The sequence below is a fragment of the Oncorhynchus mykiss genome, chromosome 16 (genome assembly GCF_013265735.2).
Source record: "Oncorhynchus mykiss isolate Arlee chromosome 16, USDA_OmykA_1.1, whole genome shotgun sequence".
Taxonomy (NCBI): Eukaryota; Metazoa; Chordata; class Actinopteri; order Salmoniformes; family Salmonidae; genus Oncorhynchus; species Oncorhynchus mykiss.
In genome coordinates, this window is record NC_048580.1 from 31,116,855 (window position 1) to 31,140,302 (window position 23,448).

A 23,448-nucleotide genomic window follows, 5' to 3' on the forward strand; every position below is an offset into this window, starting at 1 on the left:
CCCAGTTTCACCCTCTACACCTCAGTTACCCAGGTGTCTACGAAAAGTGAGAAACCTGCCAGGTACAGCAGCAAGACACCTGGTGACTGTATACAAAACAGATGTGTCATCTGAGCCTTCAGACCACCAAAACAAACCCAGTAAGACAAAGGTTGAATGCCCTGACCATCACTGCTCAATACATAACAAGCCTCATCCTCTTTAAAAGTGTTGTGGGTTTAGATACAAAACTCTAGATGAGCGCAAATCATATCTCAAAGAGAATGGCATTTGTTTTCGATGTTGTGGGTCAACTCAGCACAGAGCTAAAGACTGTAAGGTGTAAATCAAGTGCTCTGAGTGTGACAGCGACAGACATCTTGATGCTCTGCATCCAGGCCCAGCCCCTTCAAATACAGACACCGCTACAGCAGAGAAAGAGCATGGCGGGGTGCAAGGTGACGATGCTCTTATATCTGTCACCTCAAAGTGTACCGAGATCTGTGGTGAGGCAGTCAATCCAAGATCATGTTAAAAAATATGCCAAGTCAAAGCTTATCCAGCTGGGAAAAGAGAGAAAGCTGTCAAAATGTATGTAGTGCTTGATGAACAGAGTAACAAATCTCTGGCCAAGACAGAGTTTTTCAATCTCTTCAACATCAATGACAACTCTTCTCCATACACCATAAAGATCTTCAGGCAGGAGAGCCGTCAACTTCATGTTGGAGTCTATAGATGGACACATGCAGCTCACTCTCCCTACTCTGATAGAGTGTGATGTGATGCCAGAAGATAGGATGGAGATTCCCTCCCCCGACATTGCGTAGTATCATCCCCATCTACAACCAGTGATGGACAAAATTCCAGCTGTGGACCCAGACGCTCCCATCCTCCTACTCTTAGGACGAGACATCTTAAGGGTACACAAGGTACGAGAGCAAATCAATGGGCCCCAAGACACTCCTTATGCACAGCGACTCGACCTCGGGTGGGTCATCGTGGGTGAGGTCTGTCTGGGAACGGCTCATCGACCAGCCAGTCTTAATGTGTTCAGGACAAACATACTTCAAAATGATCGCACATCCTATCTGAGCCCTTGCCCTGACATCATCCAGGTGAAAGAGAACTACAACAGCGTAGCTCAGAAACGCATCTCCCTCTACAGTGCACTCGATAGATCCAAGCACAACTGAACACAGACAGCCTGGTATGTTCCGTGTTCGACAAAACACAAGATTGTAAACCAGCACCATCAGTGGAGGACTATGCCTTCTTGGTCTTTATGTACAAACAGGTTTTCCAGGATGATGGAAACAACTGGGTGGCTCCACTACCCTTTCGCCCCACTAGACGTCACCTTCCTAATAACAGGGAGCAGGCCATGAACTGTCTTACATCACTTCGCAGGACTTTAGACAAAAGCCTGACATGAAGCGTCATTTTATTGACTTCATGCAAAAGATGCGACCAAGTCGAACCTTCTCCGCCACTAGAGGAAGACAAAGAACGCTGGTATCTGCCAATATTTGGTGTTTACGATCCACAAAAGCCTGAACAAATAAGAGTGGTGTTTGACTCCAGTGGTAAGTTTCAAGGTGTGTCACTTAACGACGTTCTGCTCAATGGTCCAGAGTTAAACAACACACTCTTGGGCGTCCTAATGAGCTTCCGCAAGGATTGAATTGCACTAACAGTAGATGTACACCAAAACAGTAAGATATTTGTTGCACGTGACGATCACAGAGATTACTTAAGGTTTCTCTGGTATGAAGACAACAACCCAGATAGAAACATAAATGAGTACAGGATGAAAGTCCATGTATTTGGGAACAGCCCTTCATCAGCCGTAGCCATATACTGCATGAGACGAGCAGCTCTACAGGGTGAGAAGGAACACGGGTCAGAACCCAAGCAATATGTAGTGAGGAACATCTACGTCGATGATGGGCTGACATCAGTAGCTACTACAGAAGAAACTATCAACATTCTAAGAAAAACACAAGCAATGTTAGCGAGTCCAACATGAAACTACACAAGATTGCATCCAATAGCAAAACAGTTATGGAAGCCTTCCATATGGAGGACCGTGCTAAAGACTTAAAAGATCTGGACGTCGGAGTGGATCCTCTCCCCTTTCAACGGAGCCTGGGACTTTCCTGGAACCTGGAAACATACAGCTTCTCATTTCAGGTGTCCCACAATGAGAAGCCTTTTACGCGGAGAGGCATCCTGTCCATAGTGAATAGTCTTTATGACCCCCTTGGGGTCGTGGCTCCAATAACAATGCAAGGTAAAGCCTTAATCAGAGAACTCTCTTCTGATCAGAGTGAGTGGGATGTCCCCCTACCCACAGAATTAGAAGAGGAATGGAAAATGTGGAAGGAATCTTTGATGGAGTTGGAACATATGTATATTCAGAGGACCTACATCCTAGTCTCCATGTCTACCACTCAAAGAAGAGAACTGCACATCTTCTCGGATGCCTCTACAGTAGCCATAGGAGCGGTAGCCTACCTGAGAGTTATTGACTCTGAATTGTCATGGGGAAATCAAAATTGGCCCCTTGACCGGCCATGACTATCACACGCCTAGAACTGTGTGCTGCTGTGCTAGCTGTTGAGATGTATGAACTGATCAGAGACGAAATGGGCATTGATGTAAATGCGGCCAAGTTCTACACAGACAGTAAGATAATCTGTTACATCCACAATATCACCAAAATATTATATGTGTATGTTGCCAATAGGGTAACTCGCATCAGGAAGTCTACCCATCCAGATCAGTGGTGTTATGTAAACACTGACAGCAATCCAGCAGACCATGCAACCAGGCCCATACTTGCTGTGCTCTTAAAGCACACCACTTGGTTCTCATTCCACCTTTTCTGACCCAAACAAACTCAAGTGTGCCTGAAAACATACATTTTGACCTTGTAGAGCCTCACGCAGAGATTCGACCAGACGTCACTGCCTTCGCCACTAGGGTTTCTGGAGCTCATCTCATCATCGCTTTGAGAGGTTCTCAAGCTGGAAAGCTCTCAATCGAGCCACAGCATGACTCATTCATGTTGCCAGATCCTTCCATGAAGGTGCGGACAACACCAGCTGCAGAGAAGCAGAAATGGACAGCAGAAAAGCCTAATGTAAAAGTAGGAGATGTTGTCTTATTGAAAGACAGTCAGGCACACAGAAATGACTGGCCAGTCGGGCTTGTGGTCAAAACCTTTCCCAGTACTGACAAAAAGGTTAGGAAGGTAGAACTAAAAATTGTCAAGTAAGGAGCTGCTAAGCTGTTTCTGAGACCAATCTCAGAGATAGTTGTTCTTCTTTCTGAAGCATCCTAGAGACAAAAGATGAGAATAAAAAGCACGTTATTTGTTAATACATGTTTTATTTCATAGTGGCACAATTTCATTATACCATGCGGGGAGTGTGCTGCCATCCTGTTAGAAGGTAACAGATTATTTTATTACGGTGGTTAAGATCGATTTTCATTGTGTTCCATGGTGTTTATAGCCCCCTAGTGGAGCTTTCTGGTACTTAGAAAGACTGTACGAAAACAGGAAGTAGAGAATTTGTTCTGCACGCATAGAAGCAACTAAAAACCATACTTTCCAAATGCACTGTATATTTCTTAACAACAAACCATGGGTGACCAAATAATTGAAAGTGGTGCTTTTAACAAGATGAAACAACTGTTTGCCTCCGGGAATCCACTCAAAAGAAAAGAGGTACAGAGAAAGGTGAACAAAGAGATAAAAAAGGTGAGATGCCAGTTCAAGGATAAGGTGCAACAGATAATGTCACATGGAGACTCTCATTCTGCCTGGTTGGGCATTAAGAATATGGTAAACACCCCCTTCAAAGGTAAGCGACGTATCAATCCCTGCCTGGACGAGAGATTGTGCCTCTACCGCCAATGAACTAAACAACTTCACCCGCTTTGAAACAGGGGGCGCCCCCGCTTCCCTGGCCTGTCTGTCGGAGGATGGCATGGCAACCGAGAGCACGCTTGTCATCAATGAGGAAGTCATACAACAAGTGTTCAAAAGCACCGGAGCACGAAAGAGTCCAGGGCCTGACAACATAAGTGGTCATGTCTTGAAACACTGTTCTACCCAGCTGAGCAGTGTCTTCTGCTCTCTTTTTCCCTATTGTTGTACCTGTCCCAAAAACCTCTCATCCATCTGCATCAAATGATTACAGACCTGTTGCTCTTACCTCTCTTGATTAAATTTCTTGAAAAGATCATTAAGGCATATATAAATTAACACCACCAGACACCCCCTTGACCCCTCCAATTTGCATACCGGTCAGAGAGAGGGACAGATGATGCAATCCTCTCGCTCTTACATCTGGTGTACATGCATACAACCCATGTGCATATCATGTTCGCAGATTTCTCATCAGCATTCAACACAATCAATCCGTTGGTCCTCCCAGATAGTGAGAGGAGACTTCGGACTTGATGCTATGCTTATCACAGGGATCACCAACTTCGTAACTTATATATCTCAGTAGGTACAAGTTGGCAACACACTCTCTGAGGTGCGTACTACTTCGGTTGGAACCCCACAGGGCAGTGTTCTTTCAACAGTACTATACCTACTGTATCCAGACAGCTGCCAAAGCCAATTCCCTGGGCCCCACCTGATCAAATATGCTGATGATACTGCTTTGGTCAGTCTTCTCGAAGGGGATGAGACGGAGCACAGAACGGCTCTGAATGATTTTACTCTCTGGTGTGAGCCATCCCATCGAATATTGAATACATCAAAAACTAAGGACATGGTGATTGACTTTTGAAGGAACACTACCATGCACACACCATCACTGATAAAGGTGAGCCCATTGAAATAGTGTAGTACAAATACTTTGGGCTAGTCATTGATAACAAGCTGTCCTGGGATCGGTGTACTGACACTATTTTTAAGAAAGGCCAATCAGAGAATGTTATACCTATGGAAACTTCACTTTTTTTTATGTTGATCTAACCATCAAGGTTCTCTTTTATAAATCATGAATTGAGAGCATTCTGTCCTACTGCTTGGAATATCAAGGTTGCACAGAAAAATAGGTTGGGCAAGATAGTCAGGACTTGCGGAAAAATCATGGGGCAGCAACAGCAAGAACTGACCTGAGTAGAGCCTTCCATAAGGCGAATAAAATAGTGGTTGACTCTTCCCATCCACTCCACCCTGAATTCCAGCTCCTTCCCTCTGGTTGCAGGTACAGACTACCTTAGGTTAAAAAAAATAGGGTTAAGGAGTATTTTACTTCGAATGCCATTCTGCAACTTAAAATGTTGGACTAATTGCACTTACCCTGCCTATTTGTTTGTAAACATCCTTTGCTATTTATTTGACATTTTTTGATGTGATATGTTTTATGACTGCTGCAAGATTAATTGTCTCTGAGGACTTTAAAAGTTTTCTGAATCTGAATCATATAGTGGACACAAGCCTATAGGTCTATGCATGCAATGCCCTGAAGCATTTAGTGCTCAAATCTCAGACAGCTGAACCATGAGGTTCAATTGTTGTTTTAGGAAAGTAGCCTAAAAATATTATATAAAGTTTTGCATATGTTACAGATTGAAACACAAGGAATAGTGTTTTTGTAATTTGTTATAGGCCGTTTTTAAGGACGAGTAAATGTGGCTCATTTGGTCAATATCCCTTTCTTCATGATGGCGCTGCCTGCGCCAAGTTAAATCTGAATCTAAATTAAAATATTCCCGGTCACGTTGTCGAGCACCAAATCTTCCTAATGGAAACCCTGAAATGTGCATATTGTTTTTATACAGATTTGATAATGTTCACATAAAATCTGTCACCAATTGGATGGAAACCTACAGGCACCCTAAAGTTCAGTGGCACTTTGATTATGTCTGCACATCATGGTTCACCAGTAGCCCCAAGCATCTAAAGAATAAGCTACAGACTAGGGTTGAATATTTTCCTTGTGTTTTAACAAATGTTCCATCCAGAGAATAATCACTTGTCTCCCGGGAAACCTGGCATTCGAAATGTACACCATGTATACAAAAGTATTGGACACCCTTTCAAATGAGTGGATTCAGCTCTTTCAGCCACATCACTTGCTGGCAGGTGTATAAAAATCGTGCACACAGCCATGCAATCTCCATAGACAAACATTGGCAGTAGAATGGCCTTACTTGAAGAGCTCAGTGAATTTCAACGTGGCACTGTCATCGGATGCCACCTTTCCAACAAGTCAGTTCGTCAAATTTCGGTCTGGCTAGAGCTGCCCCCGTCAAATGTAAGTGCTGTTGTTTTGAATGTCTAGGAGTAACAGCTCAGCTGCGAAGTGGTAGGACACACAAGTGCACAGAATGGGACCGCCGAGTGCTGGAGCGCGTAAAAATCGTCTGTCCTCGGATGCAACACTCCCTACCGAGTTCCAAACTGCCTCTCTAAACAACGTAGCACAATAGCTGTTCGTTGGGAGTTTCATAAAATGGGTTTCAATGACCGAGCAGCCACACACAAGACTAAGATTACAAAGCACAATGCCAAGCGTCGACTTGAGTGGTGTAAAGCTCGCCGCCATTGGACTCTGGAGCAGCGGAAATGCGTTCTCTGGAGTGATGAATCACGCTTCACCATCTGGCAGTCCGATGGACAAATCTGGGTTTGGCAGAATAATGGTCTGGGGCTGTTTTTCGTGGTTTGGGCTAGGCCCCTTAGTTCTTAATGCTACAGAATAAAATGACATTCTAGACGATTCTGTGCTTCCAACTTTGTGGCAACAGTTTGGGGAAGGCCCATTCCTGTTTCAGCATGACAATGCCCCCGTGCACAAAGTGAGTTTCACACAAAAATGGTTTGTTAAGATTGGTGTAGAAGAACGTGACTGTCCTGCACAGAGCCCTGTCCTCAACTCCATCACGCATCTTTGGGATAAATTGGAAAGCAGACTGCGAGCCAGTCCTAATCGCCCAACATCAGTACCCAACCTCACTAATGCTCTTGCGGCTGAATGGAAACAAGTCCCCGCAGAAAATGTTAGACAAGCAGGTGTCCACTTACTTTTGGTAATGGAGTGTACAGTTGAAGTTGGAAGTTTACATACACCTTAGCCAAATACATTTAAACTAGGTTTTTCACAATTGCTGACATTTAATCCTAGTAAAAATGCCATGTCTTAGGTCAGTTAGGATCACCACTCTATTCTAAGAATGTGAAATAAGAATAATAGTAGAGAATAATAGTAGAGAGAATGATTTATTTCAGCTTTTATTTATTTCATCAAATTCCCAGTGGGTCAGAAATTTAGATACACTCAATTAGTATTTGGTAGCATTGCCTTTAAATTGTTGAACTTGGGACAAACGTTTGAGGTAGCCTTCCACAAGCTTCCCACAATAAGTTGGGTGAACTTTGGCCCATTCCTCCTGACAGAGCTGGTGTAACTGAGTGAGGTTTGTAAGGCCTCTTTTCTCGCGCATGCTTTTTCAGTTCTGCCCACATATTTTCTATAAAGGTTGAGGTCAGGGCTTTGTGATGGCCATTCTAATACCTTGACTTTGTTGTCCTTAAGCCATTTTGCCACAACTTTGGAAGTATGCTTGGGGTCATTGTCCATTTGGAAGACCCATTTGCGACCAAGCTTTAACTTCCTGACTGATTTCTTGAGATGTTGCTTCAATTTATCCACATAATTTTCCTTTCCTCATAATGCCATCTATTTTGTGAAGTGCACCTGTCCCTCCTGCAGAAAAAAAAACCCACAACATGATGCTGCCACCCCCGTGTTTCACGGTTGGGATGGTGTTCTTCAGCTTGCAAGCCTCCCCCTTTTTCCTCCAAACATAATGATGTTCATTATGGCCAAACAGTTCTATTTTTGTTTAATCAGACCAGAGGACATTTCTCCAAAAAGTACGGTCTTTGTCCCCATGTGCAGTTGCAAACCGTAGTCTGGCTTTTTTATGGCGGTTTTGGAGCAGTGGCTTCTTCCTTGCTGAGCACCCTCATATTAACTGTGGATATAGATACTTTTGTACCTGTTTCCTTCCAGCATCCTCACAAGGTCCTTTGCTGTTGTTCTGGGATTGATTTGCACTTTTCACAACAAAGTACGTTCATCTCTAGGAGACAGAGATGGACCAGCAAAGGACCTTGTGAAGATGCTGGTGCGGCAAGTAACCTACTGGTTGAACTAGTAACCAAAATGTTGCAAGATTGAATCCCTGAGCTGACAAGGTAAAAATAATTCATTTTGCCCCTGAACAAGGCAGTTAACCCACAAGGCTGTCAAGTATTTGTTCTTAACTGACTTGCCTAGTTAAATAAAGGTACAAAAATAACAAAACAGAACGTGTCTCCTTCCTGAGCGGTATGACGACTGCGTGGTCCCATGGTGTTTATACTTGTGCGCTATTGTTTGTACACATGAACATTGTACCTTTAGGCACTTGGAAATTGCTCCCAGGGATTAACCAGACTTGTGGAGGTCCACAATTTCTTTTCTGAAGTCTTGGCTGATTTCTTTAGATTTTCCCATGATGTCAAGGTAGGCCTTGAAATACATCCACAGGTACACCTCCAATTGACTCAAATGATGTCAATTAGCCTATCAGAAGCTTCTAAAGCCATGGCATAATTTTCTGGAATGTTCCTGTTTAAAGGCACAGTCAATTTAGTGTATGTAAACTTCTGACCCACTGGAATTGTGATACAGTGAGTTATAAGTGAAATCATCTGTCTGTAAACAATTGTTGGAAAAAATAATTGTGTTAGGCACAAAGTAGATGTCCTAACCGACTTGCCAAAACTATAGTTTGTTAACAAGAAATGTGTGGAGTGGTTGAAAAACAAGTTTTAATGACTCCAACCTAAGTGTATGTAAACTTTCGACTTCAACTGTATCTAATGAAGGTAGTTTACAATATATGTTGCAATATAATTCCACCAAAGGGCATCAGATTTTAACAGGTTAACAACTATTTTTTCTTTCTCTCCGCTTGCAGGCTACTATACACACAGGAGACAAACTCAAACTCAAAGATCTGCTAGCTGTACAGATTAACATCTCACCTATATTTTTGTTTCCTTAGCCAGATCAGTGAGTAGAGTTGAGATTCTCATAGACACAGCCAGGCTCATCATGAAAGAGCTAAACGGCTTTGGAGAGGATATCTATAGCCACTGCAGTGGGGGTAAGTGTGTGTGCTGATATAGAACTCTAACAACTCAGAGGAGAGTAGAGAACTGCACAGTCAGCAGAGCAGGACATAGATTGGAGAGGGAGAGAGAGGGGACTGTGTGTGTGTGAGAGAGAGAAAGAGTACTTTTAAGTACCCCACTAGCCAGTTACCTGCAGTGAACCCTCTCTCTCCTTCTCCTCCTCTCCAACCGCTCTCTTCCATCCGTGACGCCTCCTGGTCGGCCCAGCTTTTATCACTGATATCATTATTCTGGAAATAATAACACTGAGGCTGCATCCCAAATGTCACCCTTTTCCCTACATAGTACAATACTTCTTACCAGGGCCCCAGGTCAGGGTGCCATTTGGGACGCAGCCCTGAGTCCTCATTAATGACAGTGTCAGCTCTCAGACCACAGTGGAGCCAGTTGAGCTAGCACACAAACTGACCTGGGTTCAGGGACCGCTCCGTGTCTGGAGCCATCCCAGAGGTTTCAACATACTGCACGATCAGACTTGGATCAGTTCGGTTCACACACGGTTCATCCGAGCACATACGCATCCAAAACAGCTTGAAATTGTATTTTATTTTTAATTTTTAAAGTAGGACCAATGTGGTGGGCTGCATTACCACGGGATATCCATGTGATCTGCGGGTCCTGACAGAGATTACTGTGTGGTCAGCATTTTACATGCTGCAGGTGGGAGCAGGTGGTGAGACAGACAACTTTGGGATTATTTGGAAACTAAATCTTTCTACTTTGCATGCATTAGCTTACTACCTATTGTATTAAAAGCACCTCTTTCTCGCATTATTCACACACTCAGCATTCGCAACTTCAAGTTCAGTAGCCTACATCTCCTAGTTGTAAATGCGAGATCAAATGGCCTATATGTTTGCACTGCAAATGGTCCCGCTCCTAAAGGTAGGCTTCGTCCTATATGCAAAACCTAAAGAGCAAGTGCAAGTGTCCGCACATTTTTTTTTTGCTTCTTCAAGTTCAGTTGCCTTTGGCCTACCTCTCCTCTTGGGCATGCGAGATCAGGGGCGCGTGCATGTAGTCTATATGCATGGGTGGAGAAGTACGGGACAGGTATCTTTCCAAGGAAATTAACTTCTAGATTGCCTGGAAATAAATATTCATCACCCATATATCTCTGTCTGAAAATCATTCCTCTCCTAAAAGGTAGCCTATCTGCAAAACGCAGCTCAAGAGAAAGTGCAGGTGTCTGCTCTCTCTCCAACTCTGCTCTCTTCAAACAATGTCTATCCTAATCAAATCAAAATCGAATTTATTTGTCACATAGGCAGATGTTAATGCGAGTGTAGCGAAATGCTTGTGCTTCTAGTTCCGACAATGCAGTAATAACCAACGAGTAATCTACCCTAACAATTCCAAAACTACTACTTTATACACACACATGTAAAGGGATAAAGAATATGTACATAAAGATATATGAATGAGTGATGGTACAGAACGGCATAGGCAAGATGCAGTAGATGGTATCGAGTACAGTATATACATATGAGAAATGTAGGGTATGTAAACAAAGTGGCATAGTTAGTGGCTAGTGATACATGTATTACATAAAGATGCATTAGATGATATAGAGTACAGTATATACATATGAGATGAGTAATGTAGGGTATGTAAACATTATATTAAGTAGCATTATTAAGTAGCATTGTTTAAAGTGGCTAGTGATACACAGTGGGGCAAAAAGTATTTAGTCAGCCACCAATTGTGCAAGTTATCCCACTTAAAAAGATGAGAGAGTTCCTGTAATTTTCATTATAGGTACACTTCAACTATGACAGACAAAATGAGAAAAAAAATCCAGAAAATCACATTGTAGGATTTTTAATGAATTTATTTGCAAATTATGGTGGAAAATAAGTATTTGGTCACCTACAAACAAGCAAGATATCTGGCTCTCACAGAGCTGTAACTTCTTCTTTAAGAGGCTCCTCTGTCCTCCACTCGTTACCTGTATTAATGGCACCGGTTTGAACTTGTTATCAGTATAAAATACACCTGTCCACAACCTCAAACAGTCACATTCCAAACTCCACTATGGCCAAGACCAAAGAGCTGTCAAAGGACACCAGAAACAACATTGTAGACCTGCACCAGGCTGGAAAGACTGAATCTGCAATAGGTAAGCAGCTTGGTTTGAAGAAATCAACTGTGGGAGCAATTATTAGGAAATGGAAGACATACAAGACCACTGATAATCTCCCTCGATCTGGGGCTCCACGCAAAATCTCACTCCGTGGGGTCAAGATGATCACAAGAACGGTGATCAAAAATCCCAGAACCACACAGGGGGACCTAGTGAATGACCTGCAGACAGCTGGGACCAAAGTAACAAAGCCTACCATCAGTAACACACTACGCCGCCAGGGACTCATATCCTGCAGTGCCAGACGTGTCCCCCTGCTTAAGCCAGTACATGTCCAGGCCCGTCTGAAGTTTGCTAGAGAGCATTTGGATGATCCAGAAGAAGATTGGGAGAATGTCATATGGTCAGATGAAATCAAAATATAACTTTTTGGTAAAAACTCAACTCGTTGTGTTTGGAGGACAAAGAATGTTGAGTTGCATCCAAAGAACACCATACCTAATGTGAAGCGAATGGGGCCATGTATTGTGAGATTTTGAGTGAAAACTTCCTTCCATCAGCAAGGGCATTGAAGATTAAACGTGGCTGGGTCTTTCAGCATGACAATGATCCCAAACACACCGCCCGGGCAACAAAGGAGTGGCTTCGGAAGAAGCATTTCAAGATCCTGGAGTGGCCTAGCCAGTCTCCAGATCTCAACCCCATAGAAAATCTTTGGAGGGAGTTGAAAGTCTGTGTTGCCCAGCAACAGCCCCAGCAACATCACTGCTCTAGAGGAGATCTGCATGGAGGAATGGGCCAAAATACCAGCAACAGTGTGTGAAAACCTTGTGAAGACTTACAGAAAACGTTTGACCTCTGTCATTGCCAACAAAGGGTTTATAACAAAGTATTGAGAAACTTTTGTTATTGACCAAATACTTATTTTCCACCATAATTTGCAAATAAATTCATTAAAACTCCTTCAATGTGATTTTCTGGATTTTTTTTCTCATTTTGTCTGTCATAGTTGAAGTGTACCTATGATGAAAATTACACGCCTCTCTCATCTTTTTAAGTGGGAGAACTTGCACAATTGGTGGCTGACTAAATACTTGTTTGCCCCACTGTACCTCTTGTGTCTGAGCAGTTGAATTGCGACTCTACTTTGACTCTATACTGGCGCTTAGCTTGTTTCATTGCCTTGCGGAGGGAATAGCTACACTGTTTTTATTCGGTCATGTTTCCGGTTACCTTGCCCTAGTTAAAAGAAGTGGTTCAAGCTTTCAGTTTCACAAGAATGCTGCCATCAATCCACGGTTTCTGGTTTGGGAATGTTTTAATCTTTGCTATGGGTACGACATCATCAATGCACTTTCTAATGAACTCGCTCACCGAATCAGCGTATTCGTCAATGTTGTTGTTTGACGCAGTACGGAACATATCCCAATCCACATGATCAAAGCAGTCTTGAAGCGTGGAATCAGATTGGTCGGACCAGCGTTGAACAGACCTGAGCGTGGGAGCTTCTTGTTTTAGATTCTGTCTGTAGGCAGAAACCAATAGCCTAATATAATGGGCCAAGTGAAAAGCTCTGGTAATTTAACACATTTCTTAGGTCGTTTTTACGCATTTTGATATTGCCTATAGGGCGCAAAATAGCTGGGGGGCCTGAGTGAAAAAGTTGGGGAACCCGTGGTCTAAGGGGATGATTGGATGAGTGGGTTGTCAGTTTTCAGTGTGTGGAATGCAACATTGTCCAATGTGAATTGGAAATGTGCTTTTTATTATGTCTTATGATATTCCCAACCCCAACCAGTTGTAGAGGTTTAGTGCCTTGCTTACGGGCACAACGGCAGTAGATGGCACCTGAGATTCTGATGAAAGCAACCCTCCGGTTGCCGGCTCACTCCAGCCATATTTCCCCCGGGGATCCGAATCAACAACCCTCCGATTACTGTCCCACTTCTCTAATCTTGAGGCTATTGCCGACCAAGAATGACTGATAGGTCAGTGTGCTGATTGCTGTAGGGTAGTGTTCCTAGTGTACAGTAGGGAGCTGTGTTCATTACCTGCGTCAGGTTCCTGGTTGAAGCGGGCGTAGTGGGTCTGCTCCAGGCTTGGGATGCAGCTCTCTATGGGCACAAAGACATACGTCTCTGGGCACAGGAGGTCTGAAGGCTGGTACTGCCCCTGGAGAGAGAGAGAGAGGGGTTGTTATTTTACCATATATAACATAATCCTGCAGCAACTTCAGGGGGCGTATTCGGGAGGTGGTCCGACCAGTACTGGAACCCGGGTGCAGCAAACATCAACCCAACACCAATTTAATACGCTACTCCAAGAGGTTTACACAATATTTTGAGTAATACTTAGAGATCATGGGGAAAGTCTGATTAAGAAGAAAAGGCTGAAGTCTGAGTCTAGTGTAGAGGAAAAGGCTGAAGAGAAAGAAAGCGAGAAAAGAGTAGAATGCAGCAGCAGATACTTGGCCTTTTATCAGAGGCCTGGAGTCGATCACAGGGCTCCAAACAAACACAGATTACACTATAAATAAGCAGGCGCCTCCAACAGGCCTTCTACACCGTCTCACACACACACACACTTACATAAACACACAGGCTCACAAACACACACATGAACAAAACACACACTCATGCCCAAACACACGGACACTGATAAACACACAAACAAAAGATTATGCAATAAACAAGCAGGCGCCTACAAGAGGGCTTCTGCACCATCTCAAACACTCATGCACACACACACACACACACACACACACACACACACACACACACACACACACACACACACACACACACACACACACACACACACACACTTGGGTGAGGACGAGGGGCTCTCTCTCACAATAATAAAATATATTTTGCTATACCATCACTGACTGTGACTTGTCTGTCAGTGGGCCTGCATGGAAACTATGCAGCCTGTTTTCACAAGCAGAATGCCATGAGAACAGACTTGTCTTATCACTGCTCACAAAAAAAATGCAATAAATAATCTAAGAAGGGTGGGGCCATTGGGGTCCTGCCCTGGCGGCTGCTTGTCTATACGGTACCCTTGGTCCGGGTTTGGGGACAGGGTAAGGCCATGGACAGGACCAGGGTCATATTCATAAGGGCACATTGTAGCAAAATGTTTTGCAATGGAAAATTAAAACAAGTTCAAGTAGTCTCTCCCTGATTCAGTGTTTTCTTCCATTTGGTGCCAAATGAATACGACTTTTCCTGCTTTCCCCTACACCCACTGATGTTCCCCGACTGTCAACACACTGTCACACTTCACCACGACTAGTCTATGGGTTCCCTCATTACTGCTCAGCAAAAGCACACCTCCACATGTTTCTCTCACACGCACACACCTGCACACACACACATATGCACACACACACACGCACACCAGTGTGCACACACAGACACACACTGTGCTGGACCTCTTGTGAACAGCCGTGGGCACGGATGAGTGAAGGGACACAAGGAGGGAGGGATGGAGGGAGAAATGGAGAGGGATGTAGGTGGAGTGACTAGGCCACAGTTACACTCTGTACCACCAGAATACTTCTTCAGCAGACAGAGTGAAGTGAGCCAACTTGTAAGGGCAGGCTTCTCTCTCTCCGTACTCTCCTGTACCATGACAAGAAACAGATACAGGACGACGGAATTTGGAATTTAGGCATTAAAAACGTCCATGTTTGTGTTCCAAATGGCACCCTATACCCTATATATTTCACCACTTTTGACCAAGGCCCATAAGGGTTCTGGTGAAAAGTAGTGGACTATATGGGGAATAGGGTACCATTTGGAACGGGTCCCATATTAGATTATTTAGGCCTATTTTTATGTCCCGGTCCAAACTTTAGCCCAGAATAACATCTCTGTGCCTTTAAAGATTTCCATGGTGATGGTATAAAAGTTTAAAGATGTAGAGAGAGGGTCTATATAACCACAATGAGAGACAGAGGAGGGCCTGGGCCAATGTTCCCTCTTGTTTTTTTTGGCACACAGCAAATTTTAGGTTTGCTGAGGGCAAACTTGCGTTTAGGTTTACTGTGAACACTGAGGCTGTACACACTAAGTTACAATTTTAACAGTGGCCAAATAGGCTACTATGGCTATTTGATCATAATGTAGGCCTACCAGAGTAGCCTACCATCAAAAAATTTAGAAAATGGATCTCATAAAATTTTAACATGGAAATAGCTATTGAAATAGATGTTCTAGCTGTGCTATAGTCTACAGTAGCAGCCAATGTGTGGTGTTCGATGTAGGCCTACAAGCCTTTTTAAAACATGCAGAGCTCGATATTAACCTGTTTAGCTACTTGTCCTTCAGAAAAGGCTGTGACTGAAAATGTTGTATTGTGTTGTTTGATGCAAGAAACCACTTTACAAAATAAAATTCATTATTATTCTCATATTAATTTTGACATATAATCAGACAATGTATTGTCTTTGTCTGCCTATTATCTTAGCTTATTCAAGCCTGTCTCAAAATACAACACACCCCTTCAAAAAAACATTTACCTGACTTTTCAATGATGGCTAAAAATGTACACATTTTGTGCTCTTGTAAGAAGCAAATCAGTCCCCCATTGCTGACCAGAAATTAGCTACAACTTACTAACTAGGTACATACAGCTTTGATCTCAAAACAAGCACATTTACTCGAGACCGCTCGTGCCTGTCAATGCAATAGCATCCTCCTCCGATGTACTCTGCCTAAAACAAAATGGCAGACTAAGTCTGGCAGAATTACATTTGTTTCGATATGTTGCATTGAAAGGGACAAATATTAATGTTGATTCGATCACAATTCCCAAAGTAGAAGGAAACAATGATACTATAAACCAGTGGTCACCAACCAGTCGATCACGATCTACTGGTCGATCTCCAAGGCATTCCTAGTCAATCTCCAAACATTTCTGTAAAAACCCAATTATAAAGCATTTGCTTTCCTATTTTTTTCATCTCACGCTGTTGGCGGTAGGTCTCCCTGCACGGTGGGTAGGCAAAGTGTTCCCATTTTTTCCAGGCCCGGAGAGTAAATCAAGTGCACTATAGGCCTACCGCTGGTCAATCAGATGCATTGGCAGGGCAATTCAAGCAAAGCCCATATGCGGTGATAATGTATTGGGCCTATAGCCTGCTGCCCAAACCTCATTGCTACAGTACTGTTTTTAAACAGTTAATGTTGCATAGGCTTACATTTTTTAAGTGATGTTAAAAATAATCTGCACGGTAGATCTGGGCTTGAATTTACACTCAGAAAGGGATTTTCACTCAAAGGGTTGGTGACCTCTGGTGTAAACTAACATGGCAAATTAGTCAAGTTGAGCAAAGCTCAATCTTGTGCATCTCTGGACATGCTGGCATTTCTTTTGCGCGGCAGTCCTGGGGGAGCTGCGCGTCTGTGCGCAGCTTAGAGAGAACATTGGTCAGGGCACAGTCAGAGAACTCAGCACTCCTACAAAAAGGAAGACAAGACGGGAGTGGGAGAGGAGGGACAGAACCCAAAATATGAATGGACACAGCGATTAGTGTTCTGGAACGGTTGAGAGGAAAGTGATTAGAGAAAGAATAGGAGGAAGGAGGAGGGCGAGAAATCTGGCTGGCCACTATTTGTGTGTCTGTTCCCTTTCCTTATTGGACTGGGCCCCGTTTCTCAAAAGCATCTTAAGGCTAAGTTCATCGATCTGTCTCTTCTCTTCTCTCACTCTCTTTCCCCATTCCCTCATGCATCTCTTTCCTCACTGTGTATTCTAACACTCTCCCTGTTTTTGTCCTTTCTTTCTCTCCCTTTCTTTCTTTCTTTCTCTCTCCCTCCCTCTCGCCTCCTTCACTCTCTTTCTCAATCACTCCCTTCATCATCATTTTCCTCTCTCTTCTCTCTAGTTTCACAATTACTTCTACAGTCAGTCTACCTGGCCAGCGGACCTGTGGACAATAACAGGAATAGGGTGCCCTTTGTGATACAGCCATCGTCATGTTTTCTGTTGTCCACTCACCTTATCTGTCTCTTATTTATCTAACAACAGCTGTCAATATCTAAACTGATACCAATAAGAGTGTGTTGGAAGAGCCTTGGGAAAGAAGAGCAAAGAACATAAATGCACATCATGGAGAGAAAAGAGAGAGAAAATGTATTTATTCATATAAATCAAATGGTGTCATGCTGCCAGCTCAGTAGGTTATAATCCGAGTACCAGAAGTACTAGTGCTGGACGAGAAGCCAGATGATAACGGGCTAACTGAGTTGCGTTCATTCTGTACCAAATGGGGGAAAAAAATACTAACACAGGGAGGGAGTACCTGGAAATGTTCTGTTGCAAAACGTTCTCCATTACTAATGAACGCGGCCTTGGTCTGTGACGGAGCAGAGAGAAGGGGTGAAAAGGTCTACCCCGTTACGGATAGAGGTCGTGTCTGGTCAGGGCTACTGATAGTGAGAGAAACCAACAACTAAAAAGCCCCGTTTGTTTTTTTTGTATTCTCTACCCTCATTTGCTACCCTCTCCTCCTCCTCCTCAGAATGCACAAGGCTGCTTGCTTCCCACACAATTCCATCCATCCATCTCCATCCCCTCCTCCCTCCCTTGCCTGCCACGCGCACTCCTTCAGACAGATATGGAGATGATGCTGACGATTGACGGCCTCTGCAAGGCTCATTAACTTCACCAAAGAGAAACAAAGAAAAGTGAGAAAGAGATTGATAAAGAGTGAGATTGTGTTAGTGTGTTAGAGTGCAAGAGAAATAGGGTGAAAGAAAAAAGGAGAGCGTGCAGAGGAGACATGGACAAACTTCACAGCACTCGAGCAGCGCCAGCTGATGTCAGGAGTGTGAGGAGAGGGGAAGGGAGAGAAGAGGGATAGAGAAAGGGAAAGAGAGAAATGGAAAGAGGGAAGGGGTGAGAATTAGATGCAGATGAGTGCAGGGAGGGTATTTAACGTCACGAGACATAAGTTGAGCTGATGGAAGTGATAGGAGAGCTCACAGTGCCGGCATGACTGGGCCCTACCCCTACATGGAAAGAGAGATGGAAAGACAGAGAGTGGGGTGATACAGAAGGGAGAGGTTAGCTGACAGAGGAGGGAAGGAGGGAGAGACAGGAGAAGGACAGAAACTAAGGCAGATTCAATAAAACTGTCAGTGAAGGAACACAGATTCAAAAAGACACCCCAGAATTTGCATTCAATTGACTTTACTTTTGTTCTCACCCAGTAAATGTTTCCTCTATTCGTGCAATGTAATTTAACTTAAGTGCAGGTTTGACTGAATTCTGGAGGGGAATGGTAAGTGGTTGGAAAGATGCAGGGGAGACTGTCCAAAACACTTTCCACTTAACACATACACACACAGCTCCTAAATTACACACACATACAGAAACATGCGCCCACACCAATTCACACGCATTAAACCTTACAGAATTAGCAAACTCACCAACATTATCATGTATCTCTTTTCTTCTCCTCTGCAGAAAAAAAACTGCTGTTTGAGTGTGTTTAGTGCATTGAGAAAGGAACATAGACATAGCTTTGGTATGTGGAGACAGTTCCATTGTATAGTAAGCCATGTAGAGAAAGACTGAGGCAGGCAGGCAGGTAGATCTAGCCCAAGGCTGTAGCTATAGCATATCTCAGGTTGTGTTGTTGTAAAGTTGGATTAACCAGTTTTTGTGGATCTGGATCTTATTGTAACCACTGGTGGTGGGGTACAGAGTTACTATGGGATTCAAGGCATATAGGGTTGTATTCTATTGAGTTTTACGGTTAAAAGTCTTCCCAATGCAGAGTTGTGGATGCCTACTGTGGACCAGTAAAGTAGAGGTACAGTGGGCGGAGCCAGGGCGGCTCCATGTTTCAGTGAGAGGGGTTCCCTGTTCCCCCTCGTTTTACACCCACATCTGGTTCTTATTTCCTGCTCATATCTCCCATTGAGTTTTCAGCCACCCTCCACCCAGTACAGGGATAGTTGGGGAAGAAGTTGTAGAAGTGTGTGTGTGAAACATTATGTGACCACTTCCAACTCCAGGCTCTCGGGGTCTGTTGTAGATAACAGTAGGGTAGAGTGGGTTAAGTTGAGCAATATTTAACTTTCAGGATCACTCCGTCAAGGGTAATATATAATTATTTCTAACAAAGACATCTACAAACACAACATGTCCAAAAGTATGTGGACACCTGCTTGTCAAACATCTCATTACAAAATCATGGGCATTAATATGGAGTTAGTCCCCCCTTTGCTGCTATAACAGCCTCCACTCTTCTGGGAAGTCTTTCCACTAGATGCTGGAACATTTCTTCTGGGACATGCTTCCATTCAGTCACAAGCATTAGTGAGGTCGGGCGATTAGGCCAAACCATTTCTGTATGGACCTCGCTCTGTTCACAGGAACGCTGTTAAGCTGAAACAGGAAAGGGTCTACCCCAAAGTTGGAAGCACGGAATCGTCTAGAATGTCAATGTATGCTGTAGTGTTAAGATTTCCCTTCATTGGAACTAAGGGGCCTAGGCTGAACCATGAAAAACTAAGGGGCCTAGCCTGAACCATTATTTCTCATCCACCAAACTTTACAGTTGGCACTATGCATTGCGGCCGGTAGGGTTCTCCTGGCATCCGCCAAACCCAGACTAATCTGTCGGACTGACAGACGGTAAAGTTTGGTTCATCACTCCAGAGAAAGAGTTTGCACTGCTCCAGATTCCAATGGCGGTGAACTTTACACCACTCAAGCCGATGCTTGGCATTGCGAATGGTGATCTTAGGCTTGTGTGCGGCTGCTCCGCCATGGAAACCCATTTCATAAAGCTCTCTACTAACAATTATTGTGCTGACGTTGCTTCCAGAGGCAGTTTGGAACTCGGTTGTGAGTATTGCAACGGAGAACAGAAGGATTTTTACGTGTTATGCTCTTCAGCAGTCCCGTTCTGTGAGCTTGTATGGCTTACCACTTCACAGCTGGGCAGTTGTTGCTCCTAGACGTTTCCACTTCACAATAAGAGCACTTATAGTTGACTGGCAGCTCTAGCAGGGCAGAAATTTGACAAACCGACTTGTTGGAAAGGTGGCATCCTATTACGGTGTATGCTCGGTTTTATACAACTGTCAGCAACGGGTTAGGCTGAAATAACCAAAACTACTTTGAAAGGGTGTCCACATACTTTTGGCGATTTAGTGTATATTTCAGGATGTTGTGTATCCCTGGAAAAAAAATTGGAATTATATAGTTTACAAAAAATTGCTTCTCCAAAAAAGGTGGTCTCTTGGCATAACTTATGGGTTTAGTTGAGCTGTGAACAAATGTCTGTACTGAATGAAATTGAACCTCTACCTTTTAAAAACCATGTGTTTCTTTATTTCCCGAACACAATCACAATCGCTTTTTTGACTTAATTTTAATAATTTTAAGCAAATTTTAACACAGGCTTAACAACCAACAAAATATTTGTACTTTTTTGTAACACTTTTAACATAGGCCAGGCCCTGTTTCCTCATATCCCAGCGATAATGCCTTGCATTAGGCCTGGGAAGAAAACATTTACATTTACTCAACTTTCCATTCGCTCAACTTACCCCAAGGAAAACATTTTGACTATATTAGCCCACACAGCGACAGTGCCTTGCAAAAGTATTCATCCCCCTTAGCGTTTTTCCTATTTTTTTGCATTACAACCTGTAATTCAAATGGATTTTATGTAATGGACATACACAAAATAGTCCAAATTGGTGAAGTTAAATGAAAACATAACATCTAAAATGTAAAAATAAAAAAAATAAAAAGAAAAGTTGTGCGTGCATATGTATTCACCCCCTTTGCTATGAAGTCCCTAATAAGATCTGGTGCTACCAATTACCTTCAGAAGTCACATAATTAGTTAAATAAAGTCCACCTGTGTGCAATCTAAGTGTCACATGATCTGTCACATGACCTCAGTATATATATACACCTGTTCTGAAAGGTACCAGAGTCTGCAACACCACTAAGCAAGTGGCACCACCAAGCAAGTGGCACCATGAAGATCAAGGAGCGCTCCAAACAGGCCAGGGACAAAGTTGTGGAGAAGTACAGATCAGGGATGGGTTATTAAAAAAAATCTGAAACTTTGAACATCCCATGGAGCACCGTTAAATCCATTGTTAAAAAATGGAAAGAATAAGGCACCACAACAAACCTGCCAAGAGAAGGCCGGCCACCAAAACTTAAAGACCAGGCTTTGGGCCAAGTCTATGAATGTCCCTGAGTGGCCCAGCCAGAGAACAGACTTGAACATCTCTGGAGAAGGCTGAAAATAGAAGAATGGGAGAAACTCCCCAAATACAGGTGTGCCATTCTTGTAGCGTACCTAAGAGGACTTGAGTCTATAATAGCTGTCAAAGGTTCTTCAACAAAGTACTGAGTAAAGGGTCTGAAAACTTTTTTATTTTTTTGCAAAAATATATAAAAACTGTTTTTGCTTTGACATTATGGCGTATTGTGTGTAGACTGATGAGGGAAAAAAAGTCTAACGTAACAAAATGTGGAAAAAGTAATTAGGTCTGAATGCATGTTGAAGGGGGTGTGTCTACCATCATTCACTTCTGGAAGTGTACTCGAAAGACCTCATTATGTTATAACATCTTTGGTCTGACAGACGTTTACGTGACACCCAGAATGCATTGTATAATGTCCATAACCATGGCGCCACACATAGCTGGTAAATAGCTTAGCATTTGCTCATCATAATCAGTACAATCTTCAAAAAAGTATTTTACACACATCATGTGTCCATTACAAACCAATGAAAGAATCGGAATGCATGATTTGTCACCAGAACATGAAAACATGTGAATAAAACAGTAAATACGTAGAAACCACAACACAATATACAGAAAATAAGGTTCTTACTTTGATTGAAACACACACGTCCAAAGTTATTATTTGTAAGGAAAACATCAATGAAGGCAATGCCAGAAAATGTGATGGAGAAAAAAGTTGGTGGTATACTGCGCAAATGTCTGCATAATTGATCTTGGGAAACACTGCTCGGGCTCTCATTGAAGAGAGAAGTTTGTACTGTTCAGTAAAACCTCAAACATAAATTGTCCGCAACAGTGAAACGGGCTACTCTATGTGAATTAATGAGGAGGCGCAACACACCTCAATTCAAACTGTTAGAAAATAAAACTTGTTAGAAAATCATTTCAAATACACAAGTTGAAATAGTTGAAATAGAGCCTTGGTGTGTCTTGGTTTGAAGGCAGTACGGGGTAACTGTCCTGTTGCGTAACAATCACATTTTGGAACAGTGAGTGTATTTTGACATCACGCATTTAAAAAAAAAAAATGTATGCTAGGAGGACCGTTATTTGGAACTCACACATGAAAAGGTTAAATATGCACACATTCACATTCTCACATGCAAGTGTGTAGCCCAAACTGTTTGGAAGCTGTACTGACTTCAGACAAGTCCCAAGACACTCATGAGGGACTTAGAGCAGCATAGTGTTTGTGACAGTCTCATCATTCCATAGAGAGCTAATAGTTTGAATGCCAAACTGTTCGGACACTACAGACAATTTTGTCAGTAGACCCATTTTCGGGATGACCCATGGCCTGACAAACACCACTCTAGCTCTGTCACCTTTCACAGTAAATACGGAAGTGCGATATCGGCCAATGCAGTGGATTCTGATGCATCCAATGCAAAAAACAGGTATCTCAAGCTTAAACTGATAGATTGGAGATTTTTTATTATGCTAATTTGATTTCCACGGGGGCGCGGGCATCGACTCTAGGGGGATAAAATTGGACAAGCTTCAACACACGTTGTGCTTCCGTGAGACTGTATAGCCTGCATGAGGGCTCCGGCAATGGCTGACGTAGTACCCTGTATTCCGTAACAAAACGTTGGGGCACTCATCACAGTAATGTTTTTTGTGGAGCACCACGGCTGCTCGGGGTTACTTCCTTATCGGAGGAGCATGCAAGCCCCGCTTTCTCTACTCCCTCCAACTCCAGGAATTGAAAATAGTAATGGGGTTGCCATAGCGCCGTGTCAGCGCTATTAAGTTTAATTCACCAGAAGTTATGCATGCTAGCTAGCTGATGCGTTAGCCAGGAGGCTCTTTAGTCTAAGCTAGGTTAGCCAGCCATTTTAATCACAGGACAGTCTGTTTACAATAACAAATTGACTTAA

General features: G+C 43.1%; 1 protein-coding gene across 1 annotated transcript in view; it reads right to left on the bottom strand.

The window, feature by feature from the left end:
- Nucleotides 1–13,262: 13,262 nt before the first annotated feature.
- Nucleotides 13,263–23,448, bottom strand: part of LOC110492870 (arginyl-tRNA--protein transferase 1) — a 52,875-nt gene continuing 42,689 nt past the window's right edge. The window contains exon 4 of the mRNA XM_036945882.1: nt 13,263–13,445. Coding sequence (XP_036801777.1) covers nt 13,263–13,445 — 183 coding nt within the window. The remainder of the gene's footprint in view (nt 13,446–23,448) is intronic.